Source organism: Vicugna pacos, chromosome X (genome assembly GCF_048564905.1).
Source record: "Vicugna pacos chromosome X, VicPac4, whole genome shotgun sequence".
NCBI classification, from domain to species: domain Eukaryota; kingdom Metazoa; phylum Chordata; class Mammalia; order Artiodactyla; family Camelidae; genus Vicugna; species Vicugna pacos.
In genome coordinates this window covers 78,957,341-78,977,086 of record NC_133023.1, presented here as the reverse complement: position 1 = coordinate 78,977,086, position 19,746 = coordinate 78,957,341, and the positions used below count along the sequence as shown (strand labels likewise).

General features: G+C 35.4%; 1 protein-coding gene across 4 annotated transcripts in view; it reads right to left on the bottom strand.

Annotated features, from left to right (window-relative positions):
• CHRDL1 (chordin like 1) overlaps positions 1–19,746 on the bottom strand; it is a 116,943-nt gene that overhangs the window by 91,366 nt on the left and 5,831 nt on the right. For all 4 annotated transcript variants that reach the window (XM_006215184.4, XM_015248664.3, XM_006215185.4 and 1 more), the window contains one exon: positions 2,016–2,128. In XM_006215184.4, the coding sequence (XP_006215246.1) occupies positions 2,016–2,128 (113 nt within the window). The remainder of the gene's footprint in view (positions 1–2,015; positions 2,129–19,746) is intronic.

Genomic DNA, 19,746 nt, shown 5'->3' with positions numbered 1-19,746 from the left:
CTGGGTCCCTTCCTGATTTACAATTACAAGATCTCTAGCTTTGACTGCTTTCAACAATTCCTAGAACAAAAGAAGGCTTTGGAAATCAATTTTGCATTAACATTTTCCATCCATAATTTATTGGGAGCAAGGGTTACCTGTATCTGTCAGGCTCTGATGGGGGAAGAGGGTGATGAAAAGGATGGAGAAAGAGAAGATGCCTAGCACTTGAACCGCTGGCACTGGGATCATATTAACATTTTCACTGCCCTGCAGACAGCAAAGCCTCAGCCCCCAAGGGTTAGCTGTCCATTTCCAAAGGATTGGGTCAAGAATCTGACACAATCATGCCATACCAGGCAGTTAATCAGTCTCTAGATGCTCTATTTAATAACTGTCTTAGCCATTTAAAGAGGCAGATGTCTTTCATCCAAATCTGAATCACCTTATACCACAACCCTTTTTCTTTTCTCATGTACTTTCTAGAAAAAATTTTTTGAGTGTTGCATTTGGAAACACCATAGGGCCTCCTTGCGTGTCACTCCTCAGAGCCAGGTCGTGTCCCGAGATCACCAAAGCACATCAGAAACCTGGCTGAGGTCTAAACTGATTCCTCCTTAATGCTTTATACTGATTTCTATTCTAGAATTAATAGATTAATAAAAATAATAACCATAATGATAGTGATGTTACAGCAGTTAACATTTCTTAAATATTTACTGTGGCCAAGCACTGTTTTAAGTAATTGAGATGAATTAGTGAATTTAATCCTTATCATAACCCCGTGAAATAGGTAATACCATTATACCATTTTAAAGAAGAGGAAGCTGAAGAAATCTCAGCGAGGTGAGGTAACTTGTTCAATGTAACTTGGTTCCTGGGTGGCAGAGCCAGGGTTGGAAACTTGGTCTGTCTTGATTCTAGAGCCCTAAAGCCTCTTAAGACCACCTAATGTTGCCTAAAGGTTCGATTTACACATAGTCAAAATTCTGAAAGCCAATTTTCTGTTCAAATGGCAAAAGAATCAGGCTTGCAAGTGACTGTTCCTGCTCTACCTGGGCACTAGCGAGGAGTTGCAGTTCTTCCACGAGGTCTCAAGTGAGAGGCTAGTCCTGAAAATTCTTTCTCTATATTCAGAATTCTCAATTCTCAAGACCTAGTACAAAGCCTCCCTTCCCAATTGGCCTAGGGCATTGGTTCTACACAAGGGGCCATTCTGCTCCCCAGGAAACTTTGGCCATGTCTGGAGACATTTTTGGTTGTCACACTGGGGTTAGTGCTACTGGGGTCTGGTGGCTAGAGGGCAGGGGTGCTGCTAAACAGCTTACAATGCACAGGACAGCTTCTTACAAGCAATTATCTGTCCTCAAATGCCAATAGTGCAGAGGCTGAGAAACCCTGGCCTAGTCCTTGACAGTAGAAGCTTATTCAGAAAGATGGGCCATAGTTGTGGTCCTGGGTCAAGGCCATGGAAAGAAGATGGGACTACCTGTTTTGTCTATTGCAAAGATGGCATTTAAGCTGTTCAAATGCCTCTTTACGTGACTGGACAAGAGCCAAAGTCAAGCCAAGAGAACTCTAATCCTCACCAGAAACAGGCCAAGGTTTCACAACCTCAATCCTAATTATAGTTATTGGCTGAAACAACATAAAGTACGCTCTTCCAATGAACCAATTTACGAACTGTCCTAATCTCTTTTTAAAGGCCAGTCTTGCACCAGTATTCAAAAGTGATTTTCTCTTACAATCCAGGCATTATATTGAGCTTTTTCTTCCACTCCACTTTTTCCATGTCCTATTTCATTTGGCGAAGAGACATCAGTATCTGTCTATAGCAAAAAACGAGATCACATGAAAATAAAGCCAAAAAGCTATCAAAAAAAAAAAGGACAGGAGATGTGTATTTTTCCTTATAATCTGCTTCTCAACTTCTCTTAGGCTTTTATCACTCACGCTCCCTGGCCACCTAGGCACTTGAAAGCATCTCTATGTGCTGAGGAGCAAAGTGGGAAATCACATGCCATGAGCGATTGTACCTCTGAGCAGATGCAGTTCACACAGTAAACCAACCCATAAGGTTCCAGGTAAGGATGCCATCTCTCACCCACTCTGTACTTCTTGTCTTGGAACACACAATATGTCTCTGAATCTATGAGGAAGAAGATGGAGAATATGCTGGTTAGAAAATATGGACCAAATCACAAAATCCACAGGCAGTCACAAGTTCCATGCATTTTCATGTACATCAAGAGAAGTGACATAGGAAATATTTATAGACCCCTACTACAGGCTGTGTTTTACATGCTTCCCTTATTTGATGCTACAATGATCCACTATTAGTCTCATTTCACAGATGAGGGAAATCAAGAGTCATATAACTAGTTAGTAACTGACATGAAACTCAAACCCAGGTTTGCCTGAGAGTGAAGCCAAAATCTTGACTACTGCTCTGTGGTAAGGGTAAGATAAGAGAGCACACTGTGTGTCCTTTTAGGAAAAGGTTGTGCTCCCTTGCTTTGGAAATACAAGCTAATGTCTGAAATGCTGATCTATCACAAACACTCTCAGAGCTGTCTGGTGGTGGTATAGGAGTGATGGACTAAACACAAATTGTGTTAGGTCTCTACAAATGGCTTTGCTAATGGATGCTAATATCATTTAATCATTAAACAAATATTTGGGCACTTGCTCTTTGCTAGGCCCTATGTTAAGTGCTGGGGATAAAATGGTGAGCAAAAACACACACAGCTCCTCTTTGTTCTCATTCAACTTACAGACTTCTTATGCAGAAAACCCCCAATTAACTAAAAGTAATATCTCCCTCCCCTTTGCTGGAATAAAGATTTTGATAGCCACAGCTTATCTTGTACCACAGTTACTTGAGCACATACTGTGTTACTTGTCTTCTTTTATGTGTCTTATTTCTCCATCAGGGTAAAAGGTTCTCAAACGTAGGCAACATTCATTCTTTACTGTCTCTCACTACACTTTGTGGCCACTAATGTAAGTAATTGACAAATAACAAGGAAGTAAATTTCCAAATCATATGATTTGTCTTTCAATCCCATCCTCTTCTAGCTCCTGCTTCCCATCCTCCTTCCCATCACACAAAGTCAAAATAAACCAAGACTCCTCTTGTTGCAAACACATTAATTTCCCCCCCACACACACACTCCCTTGCAGACATTCCTCTGATGACCAAAACTGAAATAATAAAGACAAATAAGCAAGAAACAGGGAGAAGATATTTCCAACAAATAAAGTATTGGTATAAATACAGCATTAGTATCTGGAACATTTTTTAATCATTCAAACCAATAAGTAAATGACCAACAAACCCAATAGAAAAATGATCTAAGGACATGAATAGCAATTTAGAGAAGAAATGAGAGCAGGCAATAAACAGGAAAAGATTCAACCTCATTAGTAATCAGAGATTCAAATTACAACTACACTGAGATAAATGCTTCAAGTTACTTACTGCTTCAAAGACCCTCTGTGATTCTTTCCAACTTCCCACAAGATAAATTCCAATTTACTTTTCAAACCTTTATTTCTAACTTCTTCAGGATAATGAACTAGGAATCAGAAACTCTGGGTCTGAATCCTAACTAACTGCCTCTAGTTGTGTGGTATTGAGCAAGTCATTTAACTTTATCAATCTCAATTTTCAACACCAATGAAATACGGATTATATCTTTCTCAAGCAAACGTGAGAAGATTAGATAAAGCTCCTGTAAACTATAAAGTGCTACAAAATGTAGAGTGTTGTTTTATATTAATTGATTATTTTCTAATTACAAAGGTAATGCATGCTCAGTGTAGAAAACTGGAGAATACAGAAAAAGAACAAAATAAAAACATAAAAGTATATAGAAAAAAGAAACATTCCATACACAGAACTCCAGCATAAGACAGAACCACTTTTAATACTCTAGTAATTTATACATAGCCTGTGGATTGAAGGAAAAAATCAAAAGAGAAATTAGGAAGTATTTTGTACTAAAAGAAAATGAAAACACAGCATATCAGAATTGGTGAGATTCAGCTAAAGAAGTGCTTAGAGGGAAATTTATATCACTAAGTACCTATATTAGAAAAGGGGAACAGTCTCAAATCAATGCCTTAAGAAACTAGAAAAAGTAGAACAAAATAAACCAAAAGAAAATAGAAGGAATGAATAATAAAAAGCAGAAGTCAATTAAATTGAAGACAGAAGATCAATAGAAAAAAAAACCAATGAGACCAAAACCTGGTTCTTAAAGACTATTAATAAAATTGATAACCTTCTAGTAAGACTAACAATGACATAAAAAATGGAATATGCAAATTATTAATGAAGGGACAAAAGAGAAAACTTCATTATAGATCCTATAGATATTAAAAGGATTAAAAGGAGATTTTATGAATATCTTTTACACCAGTTAACTTAACATCTTAGATGAAAGGGATGAATTATTTGAAAGATATAATTACCAAAGGTTACTCAAGGAGAACTAGATAACCTGAATAGTCCTACATCTTCTAAAGAAAGGCAAAGGAAGTAGAATAGCCAAAACAATTTTGAAAAAGACAGATGTTGGAGGAAACACACTATGTGATTTCAAGACAATACAAAACTAGTTTTCAGGACAGTGTGTTAGCAAGAGGTTAGACAAATATATCAATAGAATAGAATAGAGAGTCAAAAAATACACAATAAACCCACACTTATGGGTCTACTGATTTTTCAACAAAGGTGCAAAGGCCATTCAATGGAGAAACAATAGCCTTTCAACAAATGCTGCTGCATCATTTGGATAATCATATGCAAAACATAAAATAAAATAAAATGAACTTTAAGCTATATCTCATACCAGCTACAAAAATTAATTCAAGATGGATCATAGACACACTTTAATGTGAACCCTAATACTTAAAAACTTCTAAAAGAAAATATAGGAGACTATCCTTGTGACCTTAGGTTAGGCAAAGAGTTCTTAGATATGATATCATAAGTACAATCTATAAAAGAAATTTTGTAAAATAAGTCTTCATCAAAATTAAGAACTTCTGCTTTTGAAAGACAGTGTCAAGAGACTAAAAAGAAAAGTCACCAACAGGGATAAATTTCCTGCAAATCACATTTCTGTAAAGGACTTTTATCCAGAATATATAAAGAAATCTCAAAACTTAAGAATAAGGAAACTAACAACTCAATTTTAAAAATGGGATTACAATCTGAATAGATACTTCACCAAAGAAGATACAAAGATGTCACATATATCATTAGTCATCAGGGAAATGAATATGGAAACCATGAGGACATATCAGTACTGACTTACTAGAATGGTTAAACTCAAAAAAATCTGACAATACTAAGTGCTGATGAGGATGTGAAGCAACTGGAACTCTCCTCATACAGTGCTGGTGTAAAACAACCTGGCAGTTTCTTCTGAAGTTAAAGATACACTTACTATACCACCCAGCAATCCAAAACCTAAGTATTTTTCCAACTAAATTAAAAGTATATTCAAACAAAAACCTGTACATAAATGTTTAAAACGGTTTTATTCATAGTCTGCAAAACCAGTAAGCCACATAAATGTCCTTCAACTGATGAATTTTAAAACATCCGAACAATGGAATATTATTCAGCAATAAAAAGAAAAGACTGATACACACAAACATGGATGAATCTCAAATGCATTATGGTAAATTTTTAAAAGCCAGATTCAAAGTCTACATAATATATGATTACAATTAATTATTTTCATTCTGGAAAAAGCAAAACTATTAGAACAGAAAACAGATTAGTAGTTGCCAAGGGCTGGGGTGGAGGAAGGATTTTACTACAAGGGGGTACAGAGTAAATTTGGGAGTGATGGAGCTATTTTATATCTTGATTATGGTGGTGCCATTTGTCAAAATTCACAAAACTGTACTCAAAAAGGGTGAATTTTTAAATTTTATTTTTTAACTTTTAAAATTGAGATATAATTGACATCTAACATTGTATTAGTTTTAGGTGTACTAAAAAGGGTGAATTTTGCTGCATGTAATACCTTAATAAGACAATAAAAAAGAAATATATAGAAGAAAGAAAAATCACACATAATTTCACTTCCAGAAGACAACTACTTTTAACATTCCGGTAATAGCCTTCCAATCTTTGTTTTCCTTTTTCTGAATTAATAGACTTCATTTCTTAGAGCAGTTTTAGGTTTACCAAAAACTGAGCAGAAAGTTTAGAAAGTTCTCATATATTCCCTCTTTACCTCACTCCCTTTTCCTTGGCATTAACGTCTTGCATTATGTTTGTTATAATTCATGAACCCATGCTGATATATTAGTATTAACTAAAGTACATTGTTTACATGAGAGCTAACTCTGTGTAGTTCTATGTGTTATGACAAACATATAATGACATGCATCCACCATTACAGTATCATACAGAATAGTTTCACTGCCTTAAATATCGCTTGTACATCTTTTCCCCTCTCCACTCCCACAACTCCTGAAAGACACTTTTTACTATCTCTATAGTTATGTCTTTTCCAAAATGTCACATAGCTGGGATCCCAGGGTATGCAGTCTTTTTAGACTGGCTTCTTTCACTTAGCAATATGCATTTAAGATTTTTCTAAGTCTTTTCATAGCTTGACAGCTCATTTATCACTGAATAATATTTCATTGTATAAATGTACAGCTTGTTTATCAATTCACCTATTGAAGGACATCTTGATTGCTTCCAATTTTTGGAAATTGTGAATAAAGCTGCTAAAAACACATGTGTACAGGTCTTCGTGTGGCATGTTTTTGACTCATTTACATAATACCTGAGAGTAAGGTTGCTGGATTTTATAGTAAAGCTACGTTTAACTTTTTAAGAAACTGCCGAACTGTCTTCCAAAGTGACTGTACCACTTTGCATTCCCACTAGCAATAAATGAGAGTTCCTGTTGCTCCACTTCCTTATCAGTATTTTGGTGGTGTCTGTATTTCAGGTGTTAGCCATTCTAATAGGTGTGTAATGGTATCTCATTTGTTATTTTAATTTGCAATTCCCTAACAACCTATGATATTGAGCATCTTTTCATATACTTGCTTGCCATCTATCTTCTCCTCTGGTGAGGTATCTGTTTAGCTCTTTTGCTCATTTGGGTTGTTCATTTTCTTATTGTTGAGTTTTAAGAGTTATTTGTATATTTTCATGTCCTCTACCAGACATGCATTTTGCAAATATTTTCCTTCAGTCTGTAGTCTGTCTTTTTACTCTCTTAATAGTGTCTTTTGCACAGCAGAATTTTTCACTTTTAATGAAGTCCAATTTATCCAGTTTTTCTTTCATGGAGCATACTTTTGGTGTATCTGAGAACTCACTGTCAGACTCAAGGTCACCTAGATTTTTCTCCAATGTTATTTTCTGGAACTTTCATAGTTTTGCATTTTATATTTAGGTCTTTGATCTATTCTGTGAATTATTTCTGTTTATGGTCAAGTCTATACTCATATTTTGCATGTGGATCTCTAGTTGTTCCAGCACCATTTGTTGAAAAGATTACCCTTTTTCCAATGAATTGTCCTTGCTCCTTTTGTCAAAGATCAGTGGGTCTATATATTTGTGTGGGTCTATTTCTGGGCTATTATGCTCCACTGGTCCATTTGTCTATTCTTTCAACACCACCACATTGTCTTAATTATTATAGCTTTATAGCAAGTCTTGAAGTTGGCAGTTGTTAGTTCTTTGACTTTGTTGTTCTTTAATATTGTGCTGGCAATTCTGGGTCTTTTGCCTTTCATATAAATTTTAGAGTCACTTTGTTAATTTCCACAAAGTAAGTTGCTGGGATTTTTATAAGTATTGCATTGAATCTACATATTGAGTCGTGAAGTACTGGTATCTTAACAACATTGAGTCTTTCTGCCTATGAACATGGAATCTCTTTCTAGTTATTTGATAGCTTTCCTGAGAGTTTTGTAGTTCTCCTTATATAGATCTTGTACACATCTTGCTAAATTGATACCTAAGTGTTCCATTTTTTGGTGCTAATGTAAATGGTGTTGTGTTTTTAATTACAAATTCCAGTTGTTCATTGATGGTATATAGGCAAGCAATTGACTTTCATATATTAATCTCACATCCTTCAACCTTGGTATTATCACTTATTAATTTTAGGAGGGTTTTTTGGTTGATTCTTTGTGATATTTAAAATAATCATGTCATCTGCTAGATAAGGTAATTTTATCTCTTCTTTCCAAATCCTTTTATTTTCATTTCCATTTCCCATCTTATTGCATTAGCTAGGACTTCCAGTACAACATTGAATAGGAGTAGTGAGAGAGGACATCATTCATTGCCTTGTTCCCAGTCTTAGGGGAAAAGCATCTGGTTTCTCTCCATTAAGTATGGTATTAGCTGTAGATTTCTTGTAGATATTTTGTATGAAGTTGAAGAAGTTCTCTACCCGCCGCCATTTCTCATTTGCTGGATAGGGTCAGATTTTGTCAAATGCTTTCTGCATCTATTGATATTATCATGTAGTTTTTCTTTTTCAGCCTGTCGATGTGATAGATTACATTAACTTGATTTTTGAATGATAAAATAGCCTTGCATACCTGGAATAAATACCACTTGATTGTGGATTTTTTTCCTATGTTACTGGAATAGATTTGCTAATATTTTGTTGAAGATTTTTGCATGAGAGATATTAATCTGTAGTTTTTCTTTCTTATAATGTCTTTATATGGTTTTGGTAGTAGGGTAATATTGGTCTCATAGAATGAGTTAGGGAGTGTTCCCTCTGGTTCTATCTTCTGAAACAGATTGGAGAGTATTGGTAATACCTCTTCCTTAAATATTTGGTAGAATTCATCAGTTCATCATCTGGACCTAGTGCTCTCTGTTTTGAAAGATTATTAACTGTTGATTCAATCTGTTTAATAGATATAAACCTATTCAGATTGTCTATTTCTTCTTGTACAAGTTTTAGTTGGTTGTATCTTCCCAAGTATTGGTCTTTTTTTTTCCTAGGTTATCAAATTTGTGGGTGTGGAGTTGTTCATAATAGTTTTTATTATGCCTTTGGTAGTAATGATGGCCTTCCTTTCATTTCTGGTATTAATAATTTGTGCCTTCTCTCTTTTTTTCTTAGTTAACCTGGCTAGAGTTCTATTTTATTGATCTTTTCAAAGAACCAGCTTTTGGTTTCATTGATTTTTTTGCTATTGATTTCCTCGTTTCACCTTCATTGATTTCTACTTTAATTTTTAAAAATTTCTTTTCTTCTGCTTACTTTGGGTTTGATTTTCTAGTTCCCTAAGGTAGAATCTTAGATTATTGACATTAGATCTTTTTTCCCCTAATATATTAATTCTATGCCATAAATTTCCCACTAAGCACTGTTTTTACTGTATCCCATAACTTTTTATAAACTGTATTTTTATTTTCATATGATTTAAAATATCTTTAAATTTCTCTTGAAACTTCTTTGATCTATTATGTGCTATTTGGAAGTATATTGTTTCATCTCTAAATATTTTAGATTTTACAGCGGTTATTGATTTCTAGTTTAATTCCAGTGTGTTATGAGAGCATATATAGTACAATTTCTATTCTTATAAATTTGTTAAGGTGTGTTTTATGTCCCATGAATGTGGTCTATCTTGGTGAATGTTTCATGTGAGCTTGAGAAGAATGTGTATTCTACTATTGTTGGTAGTAGATGACAATTAGATCCAGTTGATTGATGGTGTTGTTCAATTTAACTATACCATTACTGATTTTCCGCCTGTTGGATCTGTTTATTACTAAGAGAGGGGTATAAAAATAAGTATAATAGTGAATTTGTCTGTTTCTCCATGCAGTTCTATCAGTTTTTTCCTCACATATTTTGATGCTCTACTAGGTACATACACATAATTTTCCTTGCTCTGAAGTCTGTTTTGTCTAAAATTAATATAATTACTCCCATTTACTTTTGACTAGTATGTGTTAGAATGCAATATCTTTCTCCATCCTTTTACTTTTAATCTATAAGTATTTTTACATTTAAAGTGTATTTCCTGTAGACAACATATAGTTGTATCTTGCTTTTTTTTAAATCCACTTTGATATTAACTGTCTTTTAATTGGGGTATATAGACCATTCACATTTAAAGTGATTATTGATACAGCTGGACTAATATAGACCATATTTATAATTATTTTCTATTCATTGCCTTTGATTTTTTTCTTTTGTGTATGTATGTTTCACTCTTTTTCTGCCTTCTCTGGCTTTAACTAAGTATTTTCTATTATTCTATTTTCTCCTAGCGTATCAATTATACTTATTTTTTATTAAAATTTAGTAGTAGTCTTAGAGTTTGCAATATAGATTCACACTAATCTAAGTCCACTTTCAAATAACACTATACTGTTTCACAGGTACTGCAGGGACTGATACTTTATAGCAGCATATTCCCAATTCCTCTCTCCCATTCTTTATAAAGTGCTGCTATTCATTTCACTTTTCCATAAACTACCATCACCCAACACATTGTTGCTATTATTATTTTGACCTAACTTTATTTTGTTAGATTAATTAAGAATAAGAAAAAGAATTGCTTAAAACTTTGCCAATTTGGTAAGGGAAATGGAAACATTCCTTTTTTTCTTTATCAGGAATGTTAAAATATATATTCATTTTTAATAACTATTTTTATTTCCTCTTTTATGATATTACTGTTATTATCATTAATATTGTTATATTAAGCTATATTCCTGGACTAAATATAAGTGCTGAAAACCATTTACTAATTAAAAGAACTCAGAAAATCAAAATTACTTTGTAGGCAGAACTTGTGTATCTTTTAGCTAATTCTTAGGAATATAATTTTCTTGGCATACACACAAATTAGACTTCTGATCCACAATGTTCTAGAATGGAGTAGGAAATATGTTAACAATCCTTGTATCTTTAACTGAGGAGAGATAATCATGAATTTCCCAAAACAAACATCTAAATGAGGTAACTTTTGCAAACCTCCACATGTTGGTGAGAGAAGTGACTCTTTCTCGACAATAAATTTATAATCAATGACATACACCTAAGTTATTTGTATTTCATACATACAACTTATCTAGACATTTCAGAAAGAATCTAAATATACACTTAAAGTAAATCCATGAAGGGGGCGATTAAATGGCATTATTAGGCTGGCATAAATTGGCCTACTTGTATGGTTCTGCAACCACTAAGTTTGAATGATGGTAAGCTAGAAGTTACTTTGTTGATTTAAATCCACATTGTGTATTATGTATTTGATTCTGGATTATTTTGCCAGAGATAATTAGCTCACTCAGAGGTTGATATCAGTTCTACCTACTTAAATATGAAATTGGATGAGCTTTCACTATCAGCTATGTGATCTGCATGGTTGGGGGATTTATTCTTCTTGATGAAAAAGAAATGGAATAATAGAAGACAAGGACCTCTGAAAGACTATAAGCAAGCACTAAAATAAGATAAGCTATTAAAATATGGGTTTCAAATGCATTTACATATTTTTAAAACTCACATCCAAACTGTTAAAGGTTCTAACTTGCAAGAAAGTCTGTTTCCAAAGGAACTGTATATACAGATGCCACAAGGAGGGTATTCTTTATATACAGCTTTTAAGCAAGTTGCTACTGCTTCTCTGAAATATCTTTAAGACAGGTTATTTCATGGACACTACTGAATGGATCTTTTCAATATATCTGAGCTCATCATTATTCATGAAAACCACAAATAATCCAAATAACTTGTTTTCGCCAATAGATTCTGTTTTCCCCAAATCCAGCCTCTAAAGAATATTGCTAGCCAATGTGTGAAAACTGAGTGATCTGAATTTTCCTGCTCCAAACTTGGCTCAAAGGCTAAAGGAGGTAGATGATAAGTGTAAAAAGCAGCCAAGGAACCAGGTCCTAAAAAACACAGAGCCAGATGAGAATGATGATAACAGTAATAAAAACAGCAACAAAATTTGTTGAACACTTCGTATGAGCTAGCCTCTGTTCTAAGGGTTTTACACCTATGAATTCACTAAGTTCTCACAACAGCCCTACAGGGTAGGTCCCATTATTAGCCCCATTTTACAGATGAGGAATCTGAGGCACAGGGAGGCTTGGTAACTTGCCCAAATTGACATGACTAGTCAAGGTATAGAGCTGAGATTCAAACCTAAGTAGTCTGGCTTCAGAACCAAAAACTGGAACCAGTATAGAATTTTGTCTCTCCTGTTACCTAGTTGTAAGGTGCATATCACCTGCTTTTAGAACATGGAAAATAAAAGGCTTCCACACATTCTTGCCTAACTTTTTCTTGAAATACCCTTCCACCCTAACTTTGAAACACAGCTTTACTCACCTTTTAAAGAATCAGGTGTTGTCTGTAGTAAAGTCAAGTCATACTCAAATAGACTACATGAGATGGTGTAGCTGGCAGACTTCATTTTGCATTTTTTGGTATCTAACTCATAAAGTATGAAATAGTGCCCATGCTCTCAAGGGCTATGAAATCTAGTTGAGAAGACAAGGGTAGCCCAGCTAAAAGTTCTTTTTCGTTCTCCTTATATCTAACAGAACTTTCCTCTTAATACTCACATGGCACTTATCCCATATTACGATACTAGTGTCTTACAAATTATGCATGTTGAAGATGAAAATATATTCCTCAAATACTAACTTTGGATAGAAACCTGACCCTAAATGTAAACTTAATGGTCTTTCATCAAGTACATTGGTCCTATTATCTCAGCAATATGGGATTTGGCCAATTATGCCCCAGACAATAAACCACAAATTCCTGGAAGGGGCAAATTCAGGAACTAAAGGCAGAGACAAGGAGCTAAACAGTAATGCTACTGATGCTTTTAAACGATGCTTCTGCAATTATTTGACACTGATTTTTTTTTCGATTACAAAACAAAAGTAAACACTATCATTGTCAAGCCTTGTTTTACCATGGTTGTCTAAGATTAAGTGGTTAGCACAATTATAGCTGATTTCTCCACGGGTACACTGAACAATCATCAATTTTCAGAAACTACAATAAAGTCAATTTCAGCACATGCCTATAGATCTGAACTTTAAAAACCTTTGGCATCACCCAGGAGTGAATTTCATGAGTTACACAGCATCACTGACCACACCTAAAGTCCCAGAATATCATTTTGGACAAGAAGCAAAAGTGAGCTGATTTTATTGAAACAATGATGCCTCGCCAACTTGTAGGAGATTCAGGCAAGTAAAGTAAGCTTATCACTTGCCATTATCTGAGAGATATCAGCTAGAGAATTCATGACTTACCACTACCTAATGGTATCTGCTGAGTAGAACTTGGTAGGAGTTCCAACTAACATTTGAGATGGATCTTCAACCTGCACCATCATACCTATTTTTCAAATGGTTCTGCTAGCCCTAGTTAAAAGTGGCAATCCCTGTTACTTTAAGGGCGTTTGTTAACAGAAACAACAGAGATGTGTCACTATACCATTCGATGCTTTGCCTAATCATTACTGTCTAGCACCCAGGACTAGGTCAAAAGGTCAATAACTTCATCACCAGTCTAAAGGCAAGAAAACATTCCCATGAACTGCTTTTGATAAGAGCTATTACTGTAGACACCTCATCATGTAAGTATTAGAATAATATTTATTTTATTATAACACAAACAGTCAGTGGAAAGGAAGAGACGAATCTTTGCTCTTCATTATATAAGTAGACAAATGAAGTAAACAAATCCATTTAAGTATTTATTTTTTAAGAAGGCTACCCTAATAGTGAAGAAAACATTAAAAGCATAAGTACTTCTCTTCTGTCATTTATCACATTTGAAGCAGAATGGAGGAAAGGCAAGATGTAGTGGTTACAGGAAAAAAAAGTGTCCTATTTCTCTGGAAATTGGGTTTCTAGAATTGAAGTCTTGGTCAGATTTCCTCAGGGGTTTAAGACTTCATTTACAGGCTGTGGAAGCCAGGGGAAAAGGAGAGCCAGGAAAAAAGTCAAGTTCTCCACTTTAGGAATACAGCTTATTCCTTTTTATCTAGGAGTTAATTATCTAATTCCTACTTGGTGGATCATTTGTCCAAAATTAATTCAACTTCATATATACTGAGTGGCCTATGCACAGAATGGCCCTCCCACTACCTGCCTTTTCTACTAGCAGGTGGGCAAACTCAATGAGAAGAAAAGGGTCCATATTTCAAAGAGGTTTGACAGTTGAGTAAGGCAACACCATTGGCTAAGATGAGAAACGGAGATTTTCCATGAAATTTCAATTCCCTGTGCTCTTCTAGTTCTCATTAGCATGGATAACTGGGAGTTGATGGTATTCTCATTAGTCTTTACTGCTTGGCTGGTGAAACCTGATCTGAATATTTTTCTGGAGAAAATCATCTCTTACTTGTCATCTGGCATAGGGCTTGGGGCAAAAATCAAAGCTCTTGTTCGCAAAAACAAATTGTTCTCTCTATCAGCACCTCAGCTGCCCAAGTCTCTGCTAAAGGAGGTTGAATTTCTGTTTGGTCAAGAATTCAAGTTGTGCTTTTGAACTTTTCACAACAGACTCAACTCTATATGCCCCGCAAGTGGTATCTAAAATATCCAGCTGTCAGTTCAGACAACATGGGCTATATTGCCACTACAGGTGCATTTTAAAGAATCAGTTGTGAACTGACATAAAAAATCAAATTGGTTACAAGACAGTGCTTCATTTCTATAAAATAAATTGTATGTATAGCTGAGCACAGAAAAAAAAGAAGTCTGTATGCCAATTAACCATGGGATAACCATAAGTAAATGTTGAGATTACCAATGACTTTTGTTTTCCAAATACTTTTATGTATCTTCTGAATACTTAACAATAAGTATCTATTTTAAAATAGAAAAAAAATCACATTAATACAAAGTTTGCTTAGGGCATCCAATAATTGGCAATCCATTCTACTAGACATACTAAATGGCCATTTGTTTAACATTTCCATGTTACAGCCTTCAATTAACTTAGATCATCCAGAGGTAAAATATCCAGACCACATTTCTTTAGCACTTAGAGAAAGACTTTTATTGAGTTATAATTTAATACTTGCCCTCTTCCTTTACAGAAAGGTCAATAAAGAAATGCCAAACACAATTCTTTCTTCTATGAAATCAAGGTTACAGTTGGCGTCTTTGTACCACCCAGAATGTATTTTATTCAAACATCCCATCATTGATGCTGTTTGAGTAAGTAGGAGGTGGGAAATGAATCTCTGTAGATGAAACTAATTTTCTCTTGCCAACAAATAAATGCAGTTTCTCCTTTTATCATTTCAGGAAGCATAAGCCAAATTTAGCACGTGAATACTACAATGTACCAAACCAGGTGTTAAAAACACCTACTCTTTATACTGTCTTCAGATGGCTTCTATTTTTTTGTTTCACCTTTCAAAAAGTTATCTTGCAATGATTCTTTCATATACAACCTCTATCTGATCTTTTTAGAAGTAGGCAGTCTATAAGTCTTAAGTGAATAAAATACTCTTTGCAATGATCTTGTGACAATGAGAAAAGTCCAAGTGTGCTCCAAGTATCTAAAGCCAGAGCTTTGGTCTTCCTTGTCTCACCTCCTTAGCCCCTCTTCTGGTATCCTTCAGTTTGTTGTCCAGAAAGTGAGAATTCCTCCATTTATAAGTAGAGAATCTTTAGTCCAGAGAGCATGAATGACTCAACCAATACACACAGCAAGCAACAGAACTGACCAGAAACCAGGTCTCCTGACTTAAAGCACAGTCCTCGTTCCATTAGACTGTGAGGACATTCCAATCCTACTGAGAAGTCAGGGAAAGCGAAGAAGCATGGACATAATGGCACATATTTTTAACCTTTCTCACAAATTTCCTTTGGCTTAGCTTATTTAAGCTCCTGAATAACTTTAGTCCTAGTCTCTGTCTTTTAACTCCCAAATAGTATACTGCCTGCCTTAGGAATTCTAGTTACAGAGTTCTTTATTCATTCACTTGTATTATTTCTTGCGTGTTAAGTGGCTGCCATGTGCAAAGGACTGGGCTTCTCTTCCAGAGAACACATTGGCCTCCTCAGAGAGTCGTCAGAGGCAAGATGCTGTAGCGAATATAACACTGAATTTGGAGACCTGGGTTTTAGTTCTAGCCCTGGCTTGGACTTGCTCTCTGTCCTTATACAAAGTCTCTGGATCTCATTGAGTTTCAAGTTTCTCATCTAAAAATTAAGGGGATTATATCATTTGGCTTGCAATAGAGTTACTCTAGTAGCTACCACTTACTAAAAACTGTGTGCCAGCCACTGTTGCAAAGCCCCTGGTGTGCACAGTCTCATTTATTCTTCAACCAACCATGCTGATGGTCAATATACTATTATTTTCCCAACTATACTGATAAGAACACTAAAGTCGGAGAGGTTAAGCAGCATTCCCAAGGTACGTTACAAAAGTCAGGGAGCTGGGGTTGATCTACGTGGACTCTAGAACCTCCATATCCAACCCCATTCCTCCACCTCAACATAAAAAATAATTAATACTATACCTTGAAAAGCATTAAGCTATCTAATTTTAAAGTATTCTTCATTTACTTTCCCACCTATTTCAACTTCTAAGAAGTGACTAGGTCTATTCTTTTGCTTGTTTCTTTCTTTTGTCAAATAATCACTTCGAATGTCCAAGTGAGAATCTGGAGGAGGAAAAGTCAAGCCTCTCTGGCTGGCTTTCACAATAAAGAGGCTCTGGGTAAGCTCCATAAGGCCGTGCTTCCCATGTCTCAAATTGTCTAAGTATCTTCCTCCTTCCCGTCAATCTTTTGGGGACTCACTCTTCCTGGGAAGTTCAGAGGCCATTTTCAGCCAAATACAAATGTTGGAAGCTTTTCTCCTGAGGAGAAAAATGATTGAGAATCTAGTCCCTCGGAAGATCCAGCTAACTCACCGTACAAAGCAGGGATGGACGCCATAAAATACATGAACTATTTCTCCCCCCAGGATTTTGTCAGCCTTGGCACAGGCTGGTCCATTTGAAATACATAACTGAGTATTCTTAACAACTCAATTCTTCCACCTCACTTTGATCAATAGTTCATTACCTAAGTCAGATCTGCCAAAAGAGGCAAACTCTTCAGCCCAGTTTGTCCTATATTTGCATGAATATTATGCACTGAATGTTATGCTCCCTTGAACTTCAAAAGAACTTCCTGGCCTCTTTTGACTACAACTATAACAACAGAGCATAATGGTGTTACAGAAAGACTTTTCCCAGCTAAAGACCTCAAACCTTGCTGCTTCTGGACAGTAACAAACTTTCATATAAGTCACAAATGGCTCATTCATCTACTGCAATGCACCGTCAGTATTTCCTGGGTTCCTGAGCCTGTTTTCCCTCCCATGAGAGCACCGTAACTCCGGCTAATTAGCAAGTGGTAGCACGCACTTCTACCTTTCCTTGTGAAAATAATTTTCTGCAAATAAAGCATTTTCTCCAGACCTCTTCAGATTCTTCACCAATTGAGTGTGCATCTTTGACCAGAACAGCACCACCCCCCATTCCACCCTGATGCCTAAAATAGGAGAGGGGACAGGCTACAGAGCATCCACCTTGATCTAGGAGCTCATATTCGAACCAGCCTGTGGAAGATCAAAAACCTTGGTTTCCTTAGGTAAGATGGCATCAGGCAGCAAGGAGAGATGTGAAGCCTTATTACCCTTAAACTTACACGTTCCCTCAAGTTTCTCTAGTTTTTTTTAAGTTAAAAAACCCCTCTTTTTCCTTCTTCCACTCCCAAACCTACCCTTCTCTAGAACTTGACAACAGAAATATGGGAAACAAGATGTTCTTTTACTTTAAAGGACTTTTCCCCTGTTGTAAAAATAATACTTGCCAATTGTGAAAACTTTGGAATAAATAAAAGAAGCACAAAAACAAACAAAAATAACAGTCATGAATCTACTACCCAGAGATAAGAAGTAGTTCCTTATTGCACAACACATGTGAACATAAATTTCAGATGGAATAGAGAACTATGGGTAAAACACCAAATTATAGAAGTAGTCGAAGAAAATACAAGAGTATGGAGTGGGAAAGACATTCCTAGGAATAAGAAGTCTACAAGCCACAAAGGAAATGAATGGCAGATCTGACTACACAAAAATGTAAAACTTCTGTACGGGACAACACAACTTACACAAAGCTTAAATCAAAGGGAAGACTGGGTAAATAATACATGAAATATGAAAGGTTAATAACAACATTTGAAATAACAGAATGTTAATAAATAAGTCTCTGCAAATCAATAGGACAAACAACCCAACTGAAAAATAGCCAATTCACTGAAGAAATACAATTGAATTAAAAAATAATTGCAAAGATCCTCCAGTAATAGGAAACTATCACAGCAAAATTGAAATACAATTTCCCTGGTTAAATTAGCCCTAAAATACCAAGAGTAATAATACTTTTGGTGAAGGAATTAGAAATGGTATGAAAAGGAATATATGTATGTATATGTATGACTGAAACATTATGCTGTACACCAGAAACTGACACAATGATATGACTTTTTCTGAAGGACAATTTGACAGTTCTTACCAAGATTAAAGCTGAACATGCACTTTGACCTAACAATTCCTCACAAACACTTGCTTAAGTGCCTTAAAGTGTTCATTAATGCCTTATTTATGGTAAGAGCAAAAACTGGAAACAACCTAAATACCTACAAATAGGGACTGGTTAAACAAACCATGTCACACTAGTATAACTGGAAACTATGTAGGCATTAGAAAGACTATGGTACAGTTACACTTAAATGTTCTAACATGGAAGAATGTCCTGGATACATTGCTGAATAAGAGCAAGTTACAGGAAAGATATATATAAAACCCCATCTTTTGTAAAAGAAAAAAACCCTATAGACATGTATGTATGTTTTTATAACATACAGAGAAAAGAGTTTGGAAGAATACATAGCAAGCTATCAGTCATGGTCATCTCTAGGGAGTGGGATGAAAGTTGAAGAATATACATTCTTTATAAAGCTCAGATACTCTCATGTCATTTTGTACAATGAGTATTATTAATTTTAAAATTTAAGAAATTTCAAAATAAGTTAATATAAGCCTTTTCCAGGGCTATCAAGTATTCAATAAGCAGTGTTTGAATGGTAGCATGATAGTACATTACATGGATCATTTATGTAACCATTCTCCACTGCTTCTAGTTTCTCCCTGTTAAAGCTGCAATGTAAATCTTTGTGCATGCTGTGTGTGTGTGTATGTGCGTGTGTGTGTGTGTGTATCAAGGCAACATATATAGGGCATTCGCTTTGAGAGTTTCCTTTTAGTAGAGATAACTTTGCACATGTCTTCAAGAGAGTTAGCGTGGATGTGGTCACACAGAATGATGCCGAGTGGCTCATTCAGGGAATGACCATGACCTTAGCCTCGTTATCTGACTATAAGCCTGAAAGACTAGACTAGAACTGGTTCCCTAGACCACCTGTTACATAATTATTTTGACACCACTTGAATATCAAAAGGGCTTGGGACAAACTCACAGGCAGTAGGAAATGTTAGAGAGTGATAGTTTGGGGTCTGTTGATCGTTTTTAAATCATATTTTTCTTTGGTTTGTCAATTAAGCTCTAAGTTGCATGGATAATATGCCTTAATTCTTCATGAATATGGAAGGCTTCCCAGAAGAGATGGTCCTCTAAATGTTGCAAGCTTCACCCTGATGCCATAGAGCCCGAAGGGAAGTTTCTTCCTAAG